Source organism: Atta cephalotes (genome assembly GCF_000143395.1).
Source record: "Atta cephalotes unplaced genomic scaffold scaffold00032, whole genome shotgun sequence".
NCBI lineage: Eukaryota > Metazoa > Arthropoda > Insecta > Hymenoptera > Formicidae > Atta > Atta cephalotes.
The window spans coordinates 1,279,369-1,302,853 of NW_012130096.1; the positions used below are offsets into that span (position 1 = coordinate 1,279,369).

The 23,485-nt window shown below is 31.3% G+C and overlaps 4 protein-coding genes across 4 annotated transcripts; 1 reads left to right on the plus strand and 3 right to left on the minus strand.

Annotated features, from left to right (window-relative positions):
- Positions 1 to 970: 970 nt before the first annotated feature.
- On the plus strand, positions 971 to 8,711 carry LOC105621098 (WD repeat-containing protein 59). The gene is made up of 20 exons (XM_012202570.1): positions 971 to 1,021; positions 1,108 to 1,157; positions 1,539 to 1,674; positions 2,242 to 2,455; positions 2,536 to 2,669; positions 2,749 to 2,898; positions 2,982 to 3,141; positions 3,235 to 3,314; positions 3,540 to 3,606; positions 3,676 to 3,884; positions 3,966 to 4,229; positions 4,538 to 4,685; positions 4,740 to 4,933; positions 5,019 to 5,158; positions 5,569 to 5,787; positions 6,114 to 6,240; positions 7,115 to 7,144; positions 7,684 to 7,841; positions 8,230 to 8,483; positions 8,572 to 8,711. Exons 1-20 carry the CDS (start codon positions 971 to 973, stop codon positions 8,709 to 8,711), a joined length of 2,925 nt encoding a protein of 974 aa, XP_012057960.1.
- Positions 8,712 to 8,969: 258 nt separating this feature from the next.
- Positions 8,970 to 13,958, minus strand: LOC105621099 (adenosylhomocysteinase). Its single transcript, XM_012202571.1, has 6 exons — positions 13,931 to 13,958; positions 11,869 to 12,059; positions 10,487 to 10,828; positions 9,813 to 10,028; positions 9,418 to 9,641; positions 8,970 to 9,331 (listed from the first exon to the last, which is right to left on the minus strand). The coding sequence occupies exons 1-6, from the start codon at positions 13,956 to 13,958 to the stop codon at positions 9,034 to 9,036; spliced, it is 1,299 nt and encodes a 432-aa protein (XP_012057961.1). The 3' UTR covers positions 8,970 to 9,033.
- A 1,661-nt stretch (positions 13,959 to 15,619) lies between these two features.
- On the minus strand, positions 15,620 to 18,666 carry LOC105621272 (leucine-rich repeat-containing protein 23-like). The gene is made up of 3 exons (XM_012202742.1): positions 18,205 to 18,666; positions 17,168 to 17,339; positions 15,620 to 16,056 (listed from the first exon to the last, which is right to left on the minus strand). Exons 1-3 carry the CDS (start codon positions 18,664 to 18,666, stop codon positions 15,620 to 15,622), a joined length of 1,071 nt encoding a protein of 356 aa, XP_012058132.1.
- Positions 18,667 to 19,734: 1,068 nt separating this feature from the next.
- Positions 19,735 to 21,053, minus strand: LOC105621273. The gene is made up of 2 exons (XM_012202743.1): positions 20,976 to 21,053; positions 19,735 to 19,962 (listed from the first exon to the last, which is right to left on the minus strand). Exons 1-2 carry the CDS (start codon positions 21,051 to 21,053, stop codon positions 19,735 to 19,737), a joined length of 306 nt encoding a protein of 101 aa, XP_012058133.1.
- Positions 21,054 to 23,485: the final 2,432 nt, after the last annotated feature.

The following is a 23,485-nucleotide window of genomic DNA, read 5'->3' on the forward strand; positions in this document are numbered from 1 at the left end:
ACTCTCTCTCTCTCTCTCTCTCTCTCTCTCTCTCTCTCTCTCGGCTGCAACTCTTGCACTCCCTGTTTGTTGAAACGAGACGATTGCATGCGAAATGTAAACAGGAACGAAGGAGAGGGAAAAAGACCACAGAAGACGACAAAATCCACAATTTAAAACACGAAGACTCGATTCTACTGATGTAAGATTTTAACTTTAATTTCAGTTTGATTTATTGTTTATTGTCTTCTCTAATTATTTTGAAATGAAAAAAAGATAAAGAGTAGATTGAAGCGAGATTAAAATTATTATTTGTTCTTTCGTTAATTTTTAGAATTATATTCATTTTTATCATTATAGATTAATCTTGGTTTAACTTACATTTTATCTTTTTCTAATTCTAGGAATTGGAAAAGGATAAAGAATAAATTAAACCGAGATTAAAATTAATCTACATTATTCTTAAAAGTGAACATTTAGTATTAAAAAAGGATAAAGAATTGATCCGAGATTAGAATTAATTTTACATTAATGGAACCAATTAGTCGAAATCCATTTACGAATTAGTGTAGCCTATCTTCGGATTATTCATGTTAAATATAAAAATTTAATACAATTTTTCAAATTAACAAACATGTCATTACAGATTCGAGATAATATAATTAAATAATACATCAACAGAGATTGAAGACATACAACATAAAGGATGTAGAAAAAGGATTAAATAATTAACAATTAGCATATCTTTTAATAACTCTGTGATGCTATTTTAAAACATCTTTTTATATAATAAAAACATTCTATATGCATAGTGTGCATATATATGTAGCGATTTAATCATGGCGCACGCGTCGGCTCGGCTGTATTTATTTGGAGCGATCTTAACCTCGCAAAACTAGCGCAGGCTCCAGCAGGATCAGCGAAATGAGGATGGTGTGACAGCCTGTCGTAAACAGGAGCTTCAAAGTTTATTTAATCAAAATTGGTCAAAATGTCGAAACGAAACAGCGACTACGTGGTCACGGAGCACCGCGACTTACAGGTTGGTCAACAAAGTGTCTTCTCCTGTGAGAAGTAACAATTCTTGTTGCACCGGAGAAATGAGGATTTATTTCGTGTTTTATTTAGGCTAACACCATGGCAGTAGATGCGACCGGCAATTACGTTCTGTTGGCCGGGTAAGTAATTCTTAAAAATCAACGATTGCTTACGGCAAATATTTAATAATATTTATTAATTTATAAATAATTAGCAGCCACACACAAGTCTTTGTGAAAGAAAGAGATTACCTGAAAAGCACTGTTGAAACTCATATGTTTTATGTAAAAAAAATATGAATTTAGTTACTGTGCTTTAAATTTATGGCAAATATTTAGTAATTTTTATTAATTTATGAATAATTAATATTCAAGTTTTTGATAGAATAAAATTATTTCAAAGATATTCTTGAAACTTACGTGTTTAATGTGTGAAAAATATTATTTAGTCTATTATTGTGTTTTAAATACTCTATTATTTTTTTTTATTGATACTAAATAAATACAAAAATTTTTCTCTAGGCGCAGATACTTAGCCGTGAAACATTTGGACGAGGATGTAAATACGGTGAAGAAGTTTCAGCGACAGAGTAAATATGAGGTTGGCTCTGCCGAATGGAACCCATGCGATTTAAATTGTCACTTGTGTGCGATTTCTGTAAGATTCTATCTATCTCCTATACACAAATATATGCAAATATATCACCAAAAATTTTATATTATTGGAAACATAGAAACATAGAAAGAATCCAGATAGCATGGCACTTGCTTTTTATTTAATGATACAAACATCATTCTATCTTTTTTGACATTCAATAAATAACAAATGACATTCGTACCGATATATTAAATGAAGCACTTAATGTCAGTATATAGTTGCAGTATCAGCTTTTTTTATTATAAAACCTGTGCAACGACATGAATATTTTTCATCAAGGACACAATGCAAATACTGATTATAATTAATACTAGCTAATTTATTATTAAAAGGCAGTATAATTAATTATTTATTTGGAGTACTAAAAGTATTGAACAACTGCTTTAAAAAGAAATAATTACTGTCTTTTAGTATTGGCATTATTAGATTTCTATAAGTGCATCAATAGGAAAATATTAAATTGGCTAATTAACAATATAGACAATTAGAATCTTGCTGCTTTATACTATATGGAAAAATATATATATGTATTTTGTTATATCTTGTTTTGAAATAATTTTCTTTTAGAGCAACACGCGAATCGAAATATTGAACTTCAGTGGAGCAGGAGGTTACGAGTTGCAAACTACTCAGAGTCTGAAAGCTCACACACGGGTAGTTAGTGATTTGAGTTGGCATCCTAAGGAACCGGATATCATTGCTTCTTGCAGTATTGATACATTTATACATATCTGGGACATACGAGATCAGAGAAAACCATGCTTGTCTTTGTCTGCAGTTGGTAAGATGGAAGATATAATAAAAGGAAGATACTTGATTCTTTTTTGACTGAAAAAATAACAGTTTTTATGTCTTTCCTAGCGGGATCATCCCAAGTATGTTGGAATCCACTGTCATCTCATATCTTGGCTACAGCGCACGATGGAGATGTCAAGATATGGGACCAGCGGAAGGCAACGAGTCCTGTGCAGTATATAACAGCCCACTTGACAAAAGTATGACAAGTTTATTATATTGTTTATTACTAATTAGTGGGTTTTGTAAAAAAATATTCAAATCAATGTAAAATTTTAGATACATGGTTTAGATTGGTGTCCCTTTCAACAAAATCAATTGGCAACGTCGAGTCAAGACTGCACCGTTAAGATTTTCGATATTGTCAACCCGCGTAGAGCCGAGAGTATTTTAACGACAAATTCTCCTGTATGGAGAGCAAGATATACGGTAGGAACATAGATGTAGAATTTAGAAATTTTTATGTTGCAATTGTACTCCATATGATACATTATTCGTAAATCTGTTTGCAGCCCTTTGGAGAGGGTTTAGTGACGATAGTGGTGCCGCAATTACGACGTGGAGAAAACAGTCTTTTACTATGGAACACGTCAAACCTCAGTGCGCCAATATATACGTTTGTGGGCCACACGGATGTTGTGCTTGAATTTCAATGGCGGCATTTAAAACTAGGTTGTTATATTGAGAAATTTTTGAAAATATATTATAGAAAGAAGAGAGTTATAGAAAGTATATCGCTATAATTCTATTCGTATCTACTTATAGAAAACAGCGAATTTGAACTTGTTACATGGTCCAAGGATCAATGTTTGAGGATATTTAAAATCAGTCCATTTATAAAAAAAGTAAGATGCGATTTATGTTTCTCACAATTTTGAAGTATCCAAATTGCAAGCAATAAAAATGTTTCTTCAAAGGAACTACGCGGCTTATGAGTGATCTTTGTCGTGATACATTATTAAATATCATAATATTTATTGATATATTAAGACATGAAAATAACCGCATAACTCCTTTGAAGAGAATACGTGGAAACTTCAGAAGTATTAAGAAATATTTCTTATTTTCAGTTATGCAGCAATGGTATAGATGATGGCCTATCAGTCTACAGTCAGTATTCCGAAGAGAATAATTTAAGTACGTAGAACACATTGTGAGATATTTGTGTGATAAAATTTTTTTTGTATATAAGAAATATTTTTGCAGGAACTCTGCAATCCGTCCAAGAACTGCAGCTGAACACTTCTCAGAGCGAGCCTGAGATAAATTACATTACGACCAAAGTGGACGAACCTGTGCCGCAATCTGAGACGATCAGCCTTCCAGACAATTCCAAAAAAGTCTCGTCTCCTACTCAGCCAAAGAGTTTGCAGCAGGAATTTTCTTTGATTAATATGAATATACCAAATATAGAGGTAATACTTTAGATACATGAAAGATGATACATGAAAGAGACCAGATGATTTGAAATAACTAACATTTGCGTTTTGTTTTAGGTAAACGCGATGGACGTAGTGGAGAGGAGTTGTACGATAACCGCGTGTACAAAGAACTACAATGTGATATTAAAAGTAAATTTCCCCGTAAATTATCCATGTAGCGCACAACCGACATTCCAGTTTTGCCCCGGCACAACGATCGACAACGCGACAATGACTAAACTGCTGAAAGTTCTCGTGCAAACTGCTCAGCATCGCGTCAAAAAGAACAGATCGTGCTTGGAACCATGCCTCCGGCAACTAAATATAACTTTAGAGCAAGTAAGCGAATCTTCTCTTCGAATTAATCCTTAACATCACATGGGAATAACTTCGAATCATTTCAATATAACATACCCAATCGATTGCTTAGAATTTTCATAAAAATAAACATATTGTAAGAAATTATTTTTAATTAAAACGTCAAGCATTAAGAAACATAATGATACCAAACAAATGTATATATCTTTATTAATAAAAAAAAGTTATAAGCAATGGAAAAAGAAAACTAGATATGCCATATCGAAAAATTATTTAAGGATTATTATCAGCATACAAATAAAAATTTTGATTTGTGTTGTGTTCAACAGATGTGCAAGAAAGACGAGGACGAGAGTGGACACTTATATCACATGCAGGATAATAGTAATTTCTTGAGCTCCCCCAATATCTGCGCGAACTATCAGGACTCCTATATACCATTTCCTAGAACATCTGGTGCTAAATTTTCTTGTGTGGGTGCGTATACGCTCTTCTTTCAACTTTGCGTTCTTCTAATCGTTTTCTGAACAGGTATCCTCGTTTGTTTCGGCCGTCCTTCCTACGCGAGAAGATCAATGATGAAACCGGGAGACGCGACACCCAGAGCACTGTCCGCCTTGGACAATAGCATCGGTAACGGCGAACCTTTCATACACATGTACCGAAGTTCCTATGTGCCAACTAACGATAACATGTCTATCAGCTCATATTATTTTCAAGATCGTGTAAGAAATATTTAAATTGATATAAACAAGAATAGTAATTTATGTATGTCATATATACGTTATTTATGTAACTGCAATTTATCAGCAGAAGGATCTTCGACGTGGATTGCATGGGGCGGGTAGAATGCATGATCGATCGTACTTCAAGAATTGTCATCCGATGGTTATCATATACGATGTTTCGTCATTATTCTTTGTCAATAAAGAGCTTGCCGAAAAATATACGTGAGTACGACAATTATATACGTTCTTCTTTTTAAGGCTCTTATTTGGATTTCCAAATAAGGATCAAGGATCCAGCGATAATTTCCTCGGAGAGCGGAGGCCTTGCTTGTTTAAAACTTACAATTATTATAATATCATTTCAATTCAAAGTAAAATATTCAAATAAGTCCCTTTCGTATAATTCGCAACGGCCTTAAGCCTTCTAACTTAATCACAGATCAGCAATAAATTCCTTAAGTATAACACAGAGTCAGCGGGAAATCGCGAAATGTGAGACGCGGATGGAATCGAACCTGGACTTGCAGATTATGAATCCGCGGATCAAGTGAGGAACCATCCGACGCCTCAATTATATATGTTGTGCAAATATTGTAATATTTTATTAATGAAAATATTTTATTTCTTTTTAGAATTAACACCGCTGATATTTCATCTATGTATCAGCACAATGCAAACGTGGCTGCTACGTTGGAAAGATCCGACTTAACTCAGACTTGGTGTTTAGCTGGTTTAATCATTTCGCCGCCACCATCCAACACTGAGCAAAATTCTTACCAATCAAGTCATTCTCCTGATATCAATGCTCCATGGCCTTTACATCCTTGGGGCCAAAACTTAATTCATTTCTTGTAAGTATTATTTTTCATTTTGTTATATTATATATTATAACAATTACAAAACAATTATATTCGAAAAAAGAAGATATTTGATCCAAATGATATTAAATCTAATAATGGAATAATTTTTAATTAATTTAACATTTTCTGTTCAATGAAGATTTAAAATTAATATTAAAATAATAAAATTAATATTAATTTTTTAAATCTGTTAAACCTTAAAAAATCAAGGATCATATTTGAAAACAAAATTTAACTTAAATCTTTCCAGCTTATTGATTATTTTAATTAATCGATTGTATCATTTTTATTTTATATGTAATTTCTGTTTTATTTAGAATACAACATTACGCTAAGCAGTCTGATGTTCAGATGGCCGGCATGCTGAGCTGCGCACTTAGCTATCGATCCGAGAACACGGACGCTTTGCAAACTAGACTGACCAGTAAATCCGTGAATGTTAGTGTAAGTATACAGTTTGTATGAAAGAGCAAGAGGCGCAGGTTGTATATCACTTGAAAATTTCTCTTCATGACACAACTACTTTGTCCCGCAAAGTAGAAATTATATGTACATTACACCAATCACATTTTCGCTTTCTACTTTGCATACGCATTTCTTAATATTTGTTAAGAATAGAAACTTTTATGCACAGCACAGTGTCTCTTTCTGCCGATGCATGAGGGAATTTATAATGATTTTTTTTAAGTGATGTGTAATTTGTTTGACACGAATATGGCGACGGTACAGTATGCATATTTAATCATAAATAATATTAATAAATACATTGCACTTCAACTGATTCAGTATTCAGATATTATTCACAATTTTAAGAGAATTTTTTGAACCACGTACGATGATTAAAATTTAATTTTTGTACATCATTTTATAATAGATGTACACAGGCTTTCCAGCAACGGAACTTAATCGTACAATGTGAATTTGTAGCTGATTTGAACGTTGCTTAGTTTTTTATTTCACTACTAGAATGAAATAAAAAAAAAGGCCTCATACATTTATATCCGAACATATCTGAATATAATCTTAAAAGCTCTTATCAAAGAATTCTAAAAAAATAAATAGTAATAAAATATAAAAATTTGATATTTGTAAAATAATATAAAGCGACACAGCAAATACAGCGATTTTATCGATTTGTTATAGTTAGAAATTTAAGTACAGAACTATATACTGTGTTACACAATGTTATGTAACACATGTATTGCTTGCGTATGTTGTAAAAAGCAACAACATACTGTATTGGCATACATAATCTTTTTTAATTATATTTATCATTGTATTTATCACCGCTAACGATACAATGTTACGTTTGTTATAGAAGCTTTCCGTAGGAAAATGGTGGTTAAAGGTAAGATTTCTGAGTTTTGTTAAAAAAGTTTTAACAGTTTTAACAGTTAAAACAGTAAAAGCGTTTGGAATATTGGTTTTTAGGATTCTCTGTTTTGTACATTTGTCTATATCTTGTGTTCGTCTCTCGGCATCGGACCGAAAGTGTTACCACCGAAAATGGATTTGTTTATTATAATTATAATCTAGGCATAAAGTTTACGTTACATATGTGTAAGGACGCGATAAAGAAAAAGAAAAAAAATAACGTATAATAGCGCGTTATTTTTGCGAAAGCTAATTAAAGTTAAACGACATGTGCTGTTTGCATAATGAAGTTACGCATACCTCATACAAACTAATTACCATATAGATACTAATATTAATTATTTTGTGTAATTATATTTTGTGTGTGTGTGTGTGTGTGTGTGTGTGTGTGTGTGTGTGCGTGCGCGCGCACGCTGTATATTATACGCGTGTGTATTGTGTATATCTCATAGTATATAGCTGATATACGTATTTCAATTGTGAATCTGTTCTATTCAATATATTTTCCTGCAGCCTGGCGGTTCGCCTTATCACACAATACATCTGGCAGATACCACATTAGAAGGATGGAATTTTCAGAATCTGAAGCAACATCGATCGAATTCGTGGTCGGAGTCTTTAGATGATTTAAAAGTCATCCAAGACTTTGGAGACTCTGCGAAAAACATTAAGTATGTTCTAAGACTAAAAATAATATTAATATGTTTGAAAAATATCATAGATATAAAATATATAGATTTAAAATATCATAGATATTTTAAATATCTTCTTAGAAATATTTATCATTAATATCATTCGAAATTTCCATGCTTGGGCGAATATATTTCGTACCGCAATATAAATGTTGAATCAAAACGTTAAAGAGAAGCATTTGAGAGCCAACAGGTTGTAAGTGTTTTATTATATACATTATTATAAGAGTATCATAATATATATTATAATTACACACTTTATTATAATTACACACTTATAACCTGTATTAGCTTTCAAAGGTTTCTCTTTAAGTTTTGATTTACTCATTAAAGCGTTTATTTGATAAATGCTGAATATTTTATGCAGATTGTTTGATGAGAAATATACGGCCTTATATGATGGTTACAAGAAGGCGTATGCCGAGGCGTTGCACAGGTGGGAGCTGTTGGATGCTCGGGCGCATGTGTTGAAACATCTAAGCGCGTCCTCGAACAATGTACAGAAGGATGTTGAGTTGCAGAATGAGTGTCGAATCTGCGGCAAGATTAGTCCAGGTCCACAATGTGCTAATTGCAAAGGGTTAAGCTTCCAATGTATCGTTTGCCATGTTACAGTCAGAGGTTCGTGGTCTTTTATATAAGAGCTAAACTCAAGAAGTATTTTAATCTCAAATAAAGTTAAAAGTTTTGTTTTCGTTGAAAAATCTAGGTGCGAGTAATTCCTGCATGTTTTGTGGTCACGGTGGACACATCGAGCATTTAGCCGCGTGGTTTGCTAAAGAGGTAGTATGTCCCACGGGCTGCGGCTGTCATTGCTTGCAGGAAAATTCAGTACTATTTAAAGTATAGATAATTCTTAAAATTTAGATAATATAAACGAAACTGTACATAATCATGATCTGTGATAGTTATTGTTATGAGAAAAGAATAAAATGCATTTTATTCTACGTATTATTGATAATTCTGTCTAAAAAAAATTGATTGACCAAAGATGAATAAAAAGTTTTTATGTTATTAAAACATAAATTAGACTCTTAAATTATTGTTGGAAGTTGTCGGTATAAAAAAAGAAAAAAACACTTAATGTTTCAAATACTTTATAAAATCACAATTTCGTAATTACAGTAACAATTTAATTGATGTTTTTTTATAAATTTTTATCGAACAGTGACTAATATCGATAATGATCGGATTTATAAGGACCTTCCACAGGTGTATCCAAATATTTAGCTTGTTCTGGCGTGAGAGTTGTTAATTTCACACCCAAATGATTCAAATGTAACGCTGCGACCTCCTCGTCCAACTTCTTCGGCAGCATATATACATCAATCGAATACTTGTCTGATTTTGTCCAGAGTTCGATTTGTGCAAGCACCTGGTTTGTGAACGAGTTGCTCATGACAAAGCTCGGATGTCCCGTCGCACAACCCAAATTCACCAAACGACCTTCCGCGAGAAGGATAATATGCCTGAAGTATGAAATATGATTAAGTGAAATTTAACTTATCGAAAGATCCATCCATTAACAATCACAACAGTAGTATACGAAACACACCTGCCATTCTTCAATAGATATCTGTCCACTTGAGGCTTGATGTTGGTTTTCTCAGCGTTCTTTTCTAGCCACGCAACATTAATCTCACAATCAAAGTGTCCTATGTTGCAGACGATAGCGTCGTTCGGCATGTTCATGAAGTGACGATCCACAATGATGTCCTTACACCCTGTAGAGGTGACGTATATTTGGCCCTTCGTGCTCGCCTCATCCATCGTTGTTACCTGTGGATTACAGATATTTATTAACTACCTTAAGATCTGACGATAACACTTATTCGCGATAACACTTATTAATTCTAATTTACAATATAATGAGGTACAATAACGTGCAATCAGTAATCGAGACGATAATTTGACAATTTTATAATTCATCGAGTTTCCTTTTTAATGTACCTCGTATCCTTCCATAGCTGCTTGAAGTGCATTGATGGGATCGATTTCTGTGATGATAACACGACCCCCGAGAGCTCTAAGACTTTGCGCAGATCCCTTACCCACGTCTCCATATCCGGCTACCACACACACTTTTCCGGCAATCATTATATCAGTCGCTCTCTTGATACCATCTATCAATGATTCCCTGCATCCGTACAAATTGTCGAATTTATTCTACAAAAAAATATAAGGCCAAGTTAGCTTCGTTACTTATATATTAATAGAGTTTTGTGAATTTAATTCTTTTAATTTCCTATTTTAATTCTTTATTTTTATTTTGAAAAACATTGCAAACTATAACTATGTGAAACATAAGTTTATTTTTGAATGAGCAATGTCATGCATTGCGTCATGATTTCTGCAAGTATTAACGCATTTACAAATTACTTATCATCCATTTATCAGTTCCGTCATTTATCAGACCGTTGTCATTATCTTTTCATAATTTCATATTTATCCTAATTCGTGCAAACAGTGACTATTAAATTCTAATCAAATAATCATTAATGATATTTTCTTCTAATTTATTGACACACTTTAAGCGTCAATTCTATACTGATAGCTTATCCATAAACTATTCATAAACTTGTTAATACGTGATTTTGCTTTTGTGAGAGTATGCAAATACAAACCTTGGTGACGGAGTCGTTGACATTAATCGCTGGCACTTTGAGTGTACCTTCCTTCATCATGCGATAGAGATTGTGTACACCAGTGGTGGTTTCCTCGGACAGACCGCGACATTCCTTGAGATATTGTGGATACTTTGTATGTACAAGATTGGTCAGATCGCCACCATCATCAAGAATCAAGTTGAATGGTTTACCATCCCGGAACACGAGGGTTTGCTCAATACACCAGATATACTCTTCCTCGGTTTCTCCCTTCCATGCATATACCGGCACTCCAGTCTTCACTATTGCCGCTGCTGCGTGATCTTGCGTGCTAAATATGTTACAGGACGACCATTGTACCTGCAATATAAAAATTAATTAATATTCGATTCAGATATTAATTTCTAAATAAAATTAGGGATTTTTATACCCAAAACTACTTTTAAGATTGATAAAATTCTTTCCATTTTAATGTAACATACATATGTACACACACACACACGCACGCACGCGCACACACACACACACACACACACACCTTAAATTCGTAGAAAGTTTAAAAAAAAAGACTTTTTCTTGATAGCAAAAATAATTTACATGATCCTGATTTTTAAAATAAATAATTTTTATAATTATAACTAGATATTAATTCAGAAAAAATACATTGAATATAAAAAATTAATTCATAAAATAGATCCTTATCAAAGGTTTTTGTAAAGATGTATTCAACGAGAAATTCTTTGAAATGGAAAGAAGAGGTCTTTTCTCATATTTATTTTCTCATATTTCTAATACTTATTCATGAATATTACAATATGAGAGTTACTATAATTAGAATAGCACGTCAAGAAAAAAATATTTTCGACTGAATGTGATATATTCAGATTTACAGGAGAGATAAAAAGATCAACGATGATAATATTTACGTGTATATTATGAATTTATCTTCGCATGTTTCTTGCCACTAAGTAAATAGCTATGTGAAATTCCATCAGCATTTTGTTATTTACAACTAAGATCAGTATTCATAGTCTGTGTGTTCATATTTCAAGATTATCTTAAATAATATCTTAAGATGCTAATATGGTATTGTAATTAGTTTATAATTTAACTGATTAAACAAATCGATCAATCACAATAAAAATTGCGATTTCACGTTTTCTTAGAACACCCGACAGTCTTATGATTATTAAAAGTTTTTACATGTAAACCTTAAAGTCGTGATCAGACTAGTGAGAGTGAGATTGAGAACAGATTGAAATTTAATCAATCAATGTAAAGTTTACTAAACTTGAGATTTATTTTTCTTTCTGATTTAGAATTTCTTCTGAATTAGATTCCAATTCAATCTTAATCTTAATCTTTTGTCTAATCATAACTTAAGAATTGTTAATGCTTACTTCTGCGCCAAGCTCCACCAGGGTCTCAATTAGCACTGCAGTTTGCACGGTCATATGAAGACAACCGGCGATCCGAGCACCTTTCAACACCTTGGATGGACCATATTTTTTTCTAATCGACATAAGCCCTGGCATCTCATTCTCCGCCAGGGTGATCTCTTTACGACCCCATTCCGCCAGGGAGAGGTCGGCTGTCAAGGAATTTATTCCAATTAAATCCAATTAAGAAAAATCGTCAAAACTAAGAAGCTTCATATAATTATATACGTAAATATATATAATTTATGAATTTGATTATATATATATAAATTATACGTAATATCAAATATAATAAAGTATATACAGTACTCGCCAAAAGTCTCGAGCCATCTGAATAATTTCTGAATGATTCGAGATGTAGGATTGAAATTTACAGAGATCGTAAAATCTATCTATATTGAACCTCAAAAACCTACTTTAATATTCCCGGAGGGAGGGAGGAGAAGGGGGTCTGAAAATCTTAAATAGAATCGAATAAAGGCTCGTTTGAAAGGATTTTTCAAGACGGGAACAATGTGAACCGATCGAGATCTCTACGATTTTTTTCGCATAATTATTATAAATATAATCATTTGAATATTGTTATTCAAATATGGAGCTCACCTTTTCCGGTCAAAAGCATTTTCTGACAATAGAAATATATTAGAATGAAAATTATTAAAGCAAAGAAAGAAGATAAGTAGATAAGTAATGTATCGCTCTTTGAAGGAACATTACTGTTTCATATCATATATAACTGGCATACGATATGAAAAAATTGTTTATGTGATAAAATTGTTTACGTGAGCACACAAGACATAAATAACATGTTCAATGATCATAAGGGACTCCGCACAATAAAAGGAACAGAGAACAGAAAATAAAAATTTCAATCTATCAGAAACTGTGTATTCCACAATACATGATTTCTGATAGGTTGAAATTTTCTATTCGCTGTTCCTTTTATTTTGCGGAGCCTCTAACTCTGTGAAAAAAAATCTTAGAGATTTCGGTCAATCCGCGTTGTTCTTACCTCGAAAAGCCTTTTCAAACGAGCCTTCACTCGACTCACATGTCATTTAAAATTTTCAGGCTTTCTTAAGATGGCTTTCTTTGAGATTCAATGATAGATTTTACAATCCCGTTGTATTCCTGTAAATTTCAGTCCTATATCTCGAACCATTTAAAAATTATTTAGGTGACCCGGGATTTTTGGCGGGTACTGTATATTAATTATATACATACAATGTTATATATACATTGACACCTTATAAAATGATGTACACATATATATATATACATTTTATAAGATTTTTCAAATATATTTATATGTAATATTATATGTATATATAATAACAAATATTTTATATATTAATAATTTAATATTATAATAATATATTAATAATACATATCTCCTGTGTTAAATATGAGCTTATATTTTTTCCAATTACTTGATTATCAAAAAAAGTAAAGGTAAGAATTATTAAAAAAAAAATACATTGTTACAAAATACATATTTGTAATATTTAATTATATATTACAAAATATGTAGAGCATAGATATTACTATCCACAACATAAGGAAATAGTTATTTTTATACTTTAATCATCACCGTCATAAAAATCTTAACAACGTTGAGTGTAATCTCATTTAGTTGTTAGTACTATTAACATTCTGAAAATATTTTTAACCCATTTTATTCCATTACATCACTGTCATTAAAATTTTAACGAGAAATTCGATTATAATTCTGATTAGTAAACCGAAGATTATCCGAAGGCTAAAAGTTAAGTTTAAATATTTTTAATATTTTTAACAGGCATATAATTCATAACATCATCCTCGATACGCTGCGTAATTAATAACTGCGTATTTAATATCGAATGCGATATTAAAAATAATCTCGCGCGCTCGTTCATGCTATTATAGATTGCGATTGGAGCGACGAATACATTGCTCCATAACAGGTACGAGCACGTGCATTCCGCATTCGCTTTATTTTGAAAATGTCGTGATTCAATCGTTTGTGATATTTGACACTTACCGATTTTATACGGAGGCTTGCCGGACATGGTGTTTCAGTGTGTTGTGCTCAGATCGGTATGTAGAAGGCGAATGAGAGTGCGAAACTGCGAATTGCGAACGTTCAATCTAATAACCTATGAAATGATATACTGATACCATCACTGCGAGAACGTTGCGCCGAAATAACCGAAGGTGGCCGAAGGCGAGACGCGAGATTGTGTCGGATCACGTGATTCTTCGAGATTCGATTATCGCTGCCGCGACATCACGTGACTGCGCTCAAATACGTCACCGTTTCAGTTCTTGTCGCGCGCGTTGTTTGTGAAAATGCGAGAGTTTGCCGGGTCCGGAAATGAGAAGGAAATTGCCGTCAAGAGGTACATTTATGCATTTATTATTGTTGCTTGACGAATGACATCGACATTAGTATTAACCGCTGGATATGAACCGTTATTTTTCGTTTCGTATTCGCGATTTCATCGCGATTACGTTCGCAGCGATCAGCATTTTGGACGAGATTTTTCGGATCGAGTAGCCATGTTCGAAACGGGCAATTGAAAATAGTTGATTGTTCCAATTTTATTTGTTACGTATTATAGAATAGATATAAATAATGATTATATGAGATATTTTGGGGATTATTCATCATTGATCATTTGTTTTATTGGATAATTTATTGGAATAAATTATAATAAAATAGATAGTCTAAAAAATCGCGAATGCGCGTAATCATGTAATCATAATTACCCTGAATGATTGTGCAGAAAAAGCAGCTGTGCAATTGTAAAATTCTTTAATACGATTGCAAGTCTCATTCTAAAACCTTTACTGGATTTAAATCTATAAACCAATAAATCAATCATATATTAAAGAATTTACAATAGTTGCAAAGCTGCTTTCTTTGTTGAGCATAGTCGTTTTAATTGATATTTATTATTAATTAACTAAACATAATTTAATGTAATTAGGTTTGGTATTATATTATATAATAATAATTATTATATAATAATAATTATTATTATTATATAAATAATATATGAATTACATAAGTATCATTAATGATACAGTGCATTTATTCATTGAATTAAGTTAACAATCTGATTTATCGACTTATTTATCGATCTAATGTAATTTAAATAGGATCGATAAGTCAGGCTGTACTTCGAAAATGCGAATACATATTGCCATCACAAGATGGCGTAAGTTGGTAGAATTATGGATTGTAAAGTGTTATATACCAGAAATATTGAATATTTCTCAAACTTAGTGTAGATTATCGCAATATGCAGTTTTATTCCAAAATAAGTCCTCAATGTCTTTAAAGTTTGTTAAATCGAGTTTCATTAATGAAATATTTTGAATTAAATTAATAATATAAATATGACTTGTTTTCGATAAAATTTTCGTTAAATTAATAAAAAATTAGTTATTTTATTTATATTAATTATCTATACTAAAACTAGAAGATAATACTTAATACAATTTACAATACAATTTATAATTACAATTTAAATTAATAATATGAAAGAGAGGAACATTAATTGAGATTTTTTAAAATAAATAACTATTAATAAGAAATTTTGAACATATAACAATGACGATAATTAATTAAAGAAAATATTTTTTTTTAGAATCAAGATATGAAATTATGTTTTTGATGAAATTACACGGTCAAATACTGGTCTCTCTGTTTCAACGCGTATAATCTTTAATCTTTCAAATCGAAGTCTTCAAATTTGGATTTGTTCTTTTGTATTTTTTTAAGCAACTCCTTCGCCTCGTTTCTTTCTTGATCTAGCACTGGATCTTTATCGATCCTTTTCAATTTTGGAAGCATTGTCAGAATGATTCGTCTATATTCCTTCTCTTCTTTCTCTTCCCTCAAAAGAGGATTTCCCAGGACGATAAGCGTTTCCAGATTTGGTAAACAATCTAGCTTTTTCAACTCTGAAATCCTCGGAAGCTCGTTGTCGCGAAGATTCACATAGTTCAAACTACGACATTGCTCGGTGAAACCGTCTAGATTCGCGAGTTTGTTACTTCGCAAGTGTAACGTCGTCAAGTTCACAAGGACTCCGAGGTTTTCAATCTTCTCAATTTGATTCTCAGCCAGAAATAGCCGTGTTAGATTGGGACAGCAGATTCCTTCGAGAAGTAAGGAATTTGAACATTATTCAGAGTCCAACGAGAAATGACCATCAATTAGACATTGAATTAATATTGTATTGACTTTGAAATCATTGTATCAATGTCGATTTGATATCAATTTGATGAGTTATTTTTTACTGGGAGAGAAGTCGGAGTTTTTAGCCTCCTCCTTTCTTAATCGTTTAAGATATTTGGCATTTCCCAAACAAAAAGAACAATTTTATTGAAGTATCTAATTTAGATACAGATCTGCAAATAATTTTGTTGGACCATCAAATTAATTAAGAACACAAGCATGATAAGCAATGCTGTAAAAAATTTTAATTCTAGCAACTATTGCAATTTAAGCGTCCCACATAATTATTTTGTAGGTCCAATAAAATTATTTTCAGGTTTATATTTAGCAAAATTTTTAGATACTTCAGCAAAATCATCCTTTTTGTGTAGATTTTTACGATCAGTGAGTGACTCTCCGGCCAGTGAAAGCAACATGAATGATTCCCTGGCTAGTTAAGTTGCTTTTACAATTTATGTATATAATTCCTTTTCTTTTTTCAAAACTACGTGAATTAGAACGTCGTTTGTGTGATACGTTCTTCTCTCATCACATTTAAAATTCCAGAAGTAATCAGATTTCATAAATTATTGTAAAAGCAATTAACTGGTCAGGGAGTCATCCACTTTGTCTTAGAGACTAAGTTCCTAGTCAGAAACAGTTCCTCGAAAAGACATCGTTCCAATGTCGTTACGATGGAAAGTTATAACTTTTCCATACATTTCTGTATAATTTATCGAACTTCAAATTAATATATCTCAGAGAAGAAAAAATTGTTTTGAGATGGTTCAAAATGAATTTTGAAGGGACCGTATAGTAGTAAATGATACTGTTGATTTGACAACAAAAATTTTCTCCATTTTTAATTTAATTTCGAATATGGTTGAAAATGGCTTTTTTGACAGTTTTAGATTAAGATCTCGAAATCTTGATAGAGCAATTCTGTAGTCAGATTCGGATTCAGCGCAAAAAATTACATAAGAAAATATTAAATCATAATCAACAAAAGTATGCAAGTCTATGTAATGATCTCGTTTTTGCGTGTCTCAGTACCTGCAGTACTGACGAGTGCATTGCCGCGTAGTTCCAAAGTCCTCAAGTTTACGAGAATTTGAGGATCCACATTCATTGTACGAATATCGTTATGGTTCAACTCCAGGCGCTCGAGCGATTTATGACGGATGCCAGATATATCTGTTAGCTTATTCCAGTTTAGAGTGAGCTCCTACATTTTTAAAACCGTTTTATGTCCAATTATAAAATTAATGTAAATTAACTTTAATGAAAATATTTAATTTCTGAAAATATTTAGTCTCTCTTCTTAACAACTAAATAAAACCTGCGGCACACAATGCTTTTTTCTGCTGGATTGTTTGCGTTTTAATAAATTATTACAATTGCATTACGCAGAATTTCTATATAGTAATTTACTAAGAGTAATCCAGCAAGAAAACATGTATCGTGTGTCGTTTAAGAGAAACGTCTATTACGATCAAAGTCAGCTATATTAAAATAATAAATCTATATGTATTTTAAATAAATCTGAGATATATGACTATGTGCCGATTACTTTCAGACTTGTAATATAATTCAGATAATAATACTTCCAAAGTAATCTTACAATTAATAAGTATTATTTAATCTCTATTTATCTTTTATCCTTTTCTATCACAGAAAAAAAGACTATTCTTACTCAACCATAATATGTTTATATATAAACAAAAATATTGTAATTTTGTTTCAAAGATTTTAGTCTACATTTGATTGAATTTGTGTTGATGCAAGTATTACATTGCACTCAATTTAAGACTTGCTCAGTCAGAAATCTTGCATCAATACAAATCAAATCAAATCAAAATTACAATATTTTGCTTGTATACATATAAATATATTATAGTTGATTTAAGAACAGTCCTTTTTCTAATTCTAATAATAAGAATATCAGAAAAAGATGAAGAATAAGTTGAACTGTGATTACAATTAAATTACATTGATAGAAATGGACATTACTAATACATATTTGTTATGTGTAGGATTTCTCGATGAATTTAAACCTCATTTGAACGAGAATCAAAGCGTGATGGGGTCACCTGTAGATATGGCATTGGCTTTAACTCCACACTGGTCAGACAATTTCGGTCCGCTCGCAGTGTCTGCAGATATGGTATCGTCTCGAGTGCACACAGTGCTTCTGATGTCAATTTATTTCCCGATACGTTCACATAACGAACATGTTTGAAGGATGCTATCACGCTGATATCCGTAAGACCTCTATCCGAGGCATCCAGGTTGAGATAGGCATACTCGTACAGCGTGATACATTTTCCTAAATTGTGAAGGCATTCACCGGCCTCAGCATATGTCAACAAGCGTGTATCACGCTCGACCTCGTCCAACGGAATCATTGATTCGTATTCAGGCTCTTCATATTTAGGTTCTTCGAATTCAGGCTCTCCATATTCAGGCTCTTCGTATTGAGCCTCTTCACCATAATCTTCCTCTTCAGCCAGCTTCTCTTCGGCTTTTTCCTCATCATAGTTTTTGTCTTCCATTTGTTCTTAATCAAATTGAAGAATAAGAATGCACACATAATAATGATTTTATACAATAATGATAGATTGGATTTATTGGATTTATTTATAGCATTATATTAATAGAAAGATTAACAGAATTTATAACTCTTTAAATTCTTTGGAGTGGATCTTATTCTGAAGAGTGAAAATTGAGTCAGTCTTTAAAAAGAAACAATTTTCTATCTTTAAGAGATTTTACTCTCTTTTATAAAATAACATTTCTTCATTGGTATATTCAATATATATATATATACATATATTCAAAATATATTAATAAGAATTCAATATTTTGAAGATTATTAAACTAGCAGAAGATTTATCCGTATGTATCCTAACGTATAAAAGTATAGAGTATAAAATTTTCAAATAATTAGAAATATATATGTAAATCTATAATATATATTAATGTAAGAAACGCTTAGTTTACCATTGAAAAAAAATACAATATTATTTGCAAAACTCTAACCTCTCTTCTTGATGCATTAACGGTATATCAAATAATTCATATATCGATTAGAATTTCAAAACAAAAGGCAAATTGATGTCAACGTGATTTTTAACAATATCAGTTTTAAAGCTTAATTCAGTAGCAAAGTAAATTAAATATCAATTAAATTAATTAAACGAAATATATCAGTGCACGATATAAATAAAATTAATTAAATTTTATATTGTAAAAAATGATCTAAAAAATATTGCATAATTTATCTTCAGAAGAATAAAAACGTACGTGTACGTAGTTCTTATTACGACAATTTAAAAGGAATTCGAATTCACGGTTTAATATACAAATTATTGATTTCGAGAGTAGGAAAGAGCGAAAATGCAGTTTTGGAAATATTACTGAAAGCATTTATTAGAAGATCCACAGCAGAGATAAAGGATTGTATTAAGAAATTTATATTAGAAATTTATATTATTAGAAAAGATTCGTTAAAGATTGATTGTTAGAATCTACTTTTCATATTGCATATAAAATATACGAGCTTATATGCAATGTAAATCACAAGTAATACAATGGCAAATAAGCATTCTGTCGAGATTTCCTTAACGAACTCTGACGCATCTAGATTCCTGCCATTGGACCCGTTGAGTGTCTTCCACGATACGTCGCTTCCGGTGCATAATTTCGCGGAGTTTCTTCAGCAAGATGAAATTGTCCTTGAGAATCCGCTCCTGCCGTTCACGTTCCAGCTGCAATCTCTTTGCGTTGAACGTGACGTGAGGTCTGCCCTTTGGTGGATTCACATCTACCGTCGGTCTAGCTGTTTTTACCTGCAAAATACAACACGAGTTGCAATCATAAATTTTAAGTTTCATGCTGTGACATTGTCACAGCATGAAATTTAGAATTAGGAGAAAAAAAAGGTTTAACTATCTTCAGTAAATCTTGAAAATTCCTACTAGTATGTCTTTTAACTTGTTTTTTGAATCAAAGACATAAGCTATTACATCATCGATATCTAACAAAGAACATCAATTGTGGTAAAAAAAAAAGAAAGAGAAAGATAGTCAAATTCCTAAAAACGGCCAATTTCCTTCTCTTTCTAAGATATTGTGATTGTGAAATAAAAAAAGATAAAACTTACTTGACCGTCTTCGCGCCCTGTCTCTTTCGTTTTTGTCGACTAATTTTATATGGATGGTACAGTTTATATTCTATCCTAAAGAACACATAAAGTCAATAAAAAATCAAAACGACTTTATTTTGAATGTTAACGTTAATAAACATTAAAATTTTCTAATAAAAAATCATCATTTTGACTTTCATGGCGTTAAAATAAAATAATTTATTACTTGGTGTTCTTTGGAATGTCTTTGTTTTAAATTTTTTTTATAGAAAAACCACTTTAATGGTACTAAAATAGTATAATTTGCAAGGAATACAATAAAATAATGAACTATAATAAATCTCATTAAAAATAAGATCTCAGTAAGATTTTAAAAATAAATCCCCGCTCTTTAAAGATTAATATACAATGTAATTCCTTAAAAAATTTTAAACTTAACATAAAACTACACGAATATAATGCGTATAATTATATCGTTTGACATACAAACGATTTTTATAAAGAGCTTCTGTAAATAATGTAAACTCGCGCAATTATATTATTTATTTTATCGTTTTTTATTTGAAAATTGCCTCTACGAAACTATCTTTAGCATTGAGGGTTTAGTTAGATTCTCGGAGCTTTCATCAAGAGAGATGAAAAAAACATTGACCGATAAAATATTAAACAGAATTGAATATCAAAAGTAACTTGAATTTATAATTCATGAGTGCTTACCCTAAAACGGTGACGCTCGTACGCCCTTCGTTGCCAGGAAAGCTCGTTCTCGCTTTGTATCCTTCCTCGGTTCGACATCCTGCATGCTTCATAACATGGGTGTTTGCAATATATAGCGCGAGTATTCAAGTTTCTTTGGCAACGCAGAAACGTCCGCGATATTGATCTTCGTCGTCCCTCGAGAAGCGTACGATTTTTATCACGAGTATGTTTATGTATTTATCGTTGCCTTTTAATTAATGATGTTCAAAAGATTAAAAATGATTTTTGAATTTATAATTACAAAATTGTATTTTTTAAAGTAAGATTTTTAAATAATGTCTAGAAAATTGAAAAAGATTTTTGAATTTATAATTACACATAAAGTTTTAAAGTGAGATTTTATAGACAGAAATTGAAACGCAATTAATAATATCTGCACGGGAAAGACAGTTTTGTTGAAATATTTAAAAATTTAACTAGATATATCTAAAAATAATTTTGTTAGACTTTTTGTTAAAATAAATTTTGTTAAAATAATTATGTAAGACATTTAAATTAGTTGTTGAAATATCGAAATCTTTTTGCAGCACTTCATTATGTTTCAGATATTTCTCTGTAATTATTTTGATGATCTAATAAAATTATTTTCAGATCTATATCTAGTTAAATTTTTAGATATTTCAATATAATTATTCTTTTTATGTGTATACGTCTAACTGTAATATCTACACATAAAGTGGAAGAAATTGTAAAATTTTTATAAAATTATGAAGTTAGCTTTTATTATAATTTAAATATAGATAGATATATAGATCTATTAATATATTAATATAGATAGATTAATAGATAGATAATAAATAGATAGAATAAAAAAATAGATAGATAATTAATAGATAGATAATAGATAGATTAATATAGCGATCAAGGTTTGTTTATTTAAAATTTAAATGCTTAATTAAAATTTCGCAATCGACAATATATGTATACATACAAGATGCCACCACAAATTTAATTACTTATCTTCGAAATTTATATAAAGTTTCTGAAGAATAAATCTATATTTATTTTAGATTCCCTGCGCGAATAGAATTGCAAATTATACAGTTATGACAAGATTTGATGTTAGACGCAGATGTACACATGTATACATTTCTGAAAGTAGAAAATAGATGAAGAGCTAATCTCTCGAAACGACGAACGTAGAAAACCGTGTCGAGCCATGTTTCCTTGCCCTTCTTGCCCAAGCGTACCTATATACGCAGCTAACAATATGTGATTATACGCACGCACGTGCGCGCTTGTGTGCCCGTGTGCATCGTGCGTGCACTTCCTCCCTTCGCGGATACAGAAGGATGCTGCGATTGGCAGAGGCTGTTGGACCAATAGTGCGCGACAAGAGGCGGAGATTCGCTCATCTCGATCTGGAGACAAGCGTGAAATTTCTCTTTCGTCATACTTAGATATTCATGCGAAAGGAAACATGAGCGACGACTTGCGAGCTCGACATTAAATATTTTTATTTTATCATTTTATAACAATTTCACAACTTCCGTCTTTAAGCAAATAATTATATGTTTAAATATTATTAATAACATTTAGAAAATTCTTATTTTAAAATACTTATTTTCTTAGACACTTCTGCAAATTGCATTTATGCGGAAAATAAGTGTTTTAAAGAACAATTCCTATCTTTTATGATACCTGATGAAAAAGAGACAAACAATCTTTGCTATGGATATATTCTTTTAAATTGAAAAGAATAAAAGAAACAAAAGAATTAAAAAATTACAAGTCGAGAAATTAAAAAGAAATTTTCTTTTCTTTTAAGACCTTGACTTTTCCGGTTTGACTGAAAGTTTTCTTTTATTTTATACTGCATATAGTAGAAATATTTTTGTCCTATTCTTATGTATAACAGTATTGCAGTTTCTCGGAAACGTACCCGGGAGTCAGAAAAAATGAGTTCGAGCAACCACTACAATAGAATAAAGAATAGAATGAAGGAAGAACTAATTTTTTGTGATTATCTCCAGTTTTGCGATCCGCCCGATGTTACCTTCTTTTATTGCTTGAAAGTTTCTAAAATGAAAAAACTTTAAAATGCACTCCGCTACAAAAAACAGTAATAAAAGTAGAACGATGGATTAATTCCGTTGTTTACCTTACCAATTTTTATAAAAATAAACTCACAAAAAATACGGTCACTATATCAATAGTGACTCATATTTTTTGCGGATGAGTATAATATTTCATATTGAAATGCCATGTGTATCTTTATTCAAGACTACATTAAAATGTCTAGATATCCATTCCTTTGAATGTATTAAAGAGATGAATCCAGATAATATAATCTGGATCTAATCCAAACTCAAGTTATACCTGATTTAAACTTGAAAAGTGTTCACTTTTTAAGTTTTTTATGAATTAATGTAATCTGTTTGAAATGAACTGAAAAGAAAGAGAGAGAGAGAGAGAGAGAGAGAGAGAGAGAGAGAGAGAAGAAGTAAATAATACTAACAAAACTAATT

What these genes read in the sequence shown, in the direction of transcription:
- LOC105621098 (XM_012202570.1), top strand. Translation starts at nt 971, where the DNA reads ATGTCGAAACGAAACAGCGACTACGTGGTCACGGAGCACCGCGACTTA. An exon ending in TTCCGAAGAGAATAATTTAA is followed by an intron (nt 3,607 to 3,675) that starts GTACGTAGAACA and finishes ATATTTTTGCAG; the next exon opens with GAACTCTGCAATCCGTCCAA. An exon ending in GAGCTTGCCGAAAAATATAC is followed by an intron (nt 5,159 to 5,568) that starts GTGAGTACGACA and finishes ATTTCTTTTTAG; the next exon opens with AATTAACACCGCTGATATTT.
- LOC105621099 (XM_012202571.1), bottom strand. Translation starts at nt 13,958, where the DNA reads ATGTCCGGCAAGCCTCCGTATAAAATCG. An exon ending in CAAGCCTCCGTATAAAATCG is followed by an intron (nt 12,060 to 13,930) that starts GTAAGTGTCAAA and finishes ATTCCTTGACAG; the next exon opens with CCGACCTCTCCCTGGCGGAA. An exon ending in CAGCTATGGAAGGATACGAG is followed by an intron (nt 9,642 to 9,812) that starts GTACATTAAAAA and finishes TGTAATCCACAG; the next exon opens with GTAACAACGATGGATGAGGC.
- LOC105621272 (XM_012202742.1), bottom strand. Translation starts at nt 18,666, where the DNA reads ATGGAAGACAAAAACTATGATGAGGAAAAAGCCGAAGAGAAGCTGGCT. An exon ending in AGCCAATGCCATATCTACAG is followed by an intron (nt 17,340 to 18,204) that starts GTGACCCCATCA and finishes TTAAAAATGTAG; the next exon opens with GAGCTCACTCTAAACTGGAA. An exon ending in TGCACTCGTCAGTACTGCAG is followed by an intron (nt 16,057 to 17,167) that starts GTACTGAGACAC and finishes TACTTCTCGAAG; the next exon opens with GAATCTGCTGTCCCAATCTA.
- LOC105621273 (XM_012202743.1), bottom strand. Translation starts at nt 21,053, where the DNA reads ATGTCGAACCGAGGAAGGATACAAAGCGAGAACGAGCTTTCCTGGCAA. An exon ending in ACGAGCGTCACCGTTTTAGG is followed by an intron (nt 19,963 to 20,975) that starts GTAAGCACTCAT and finishes TGTATTTTGCAG; the next exon opens with GTAAAAACAGCTAGACCGAC.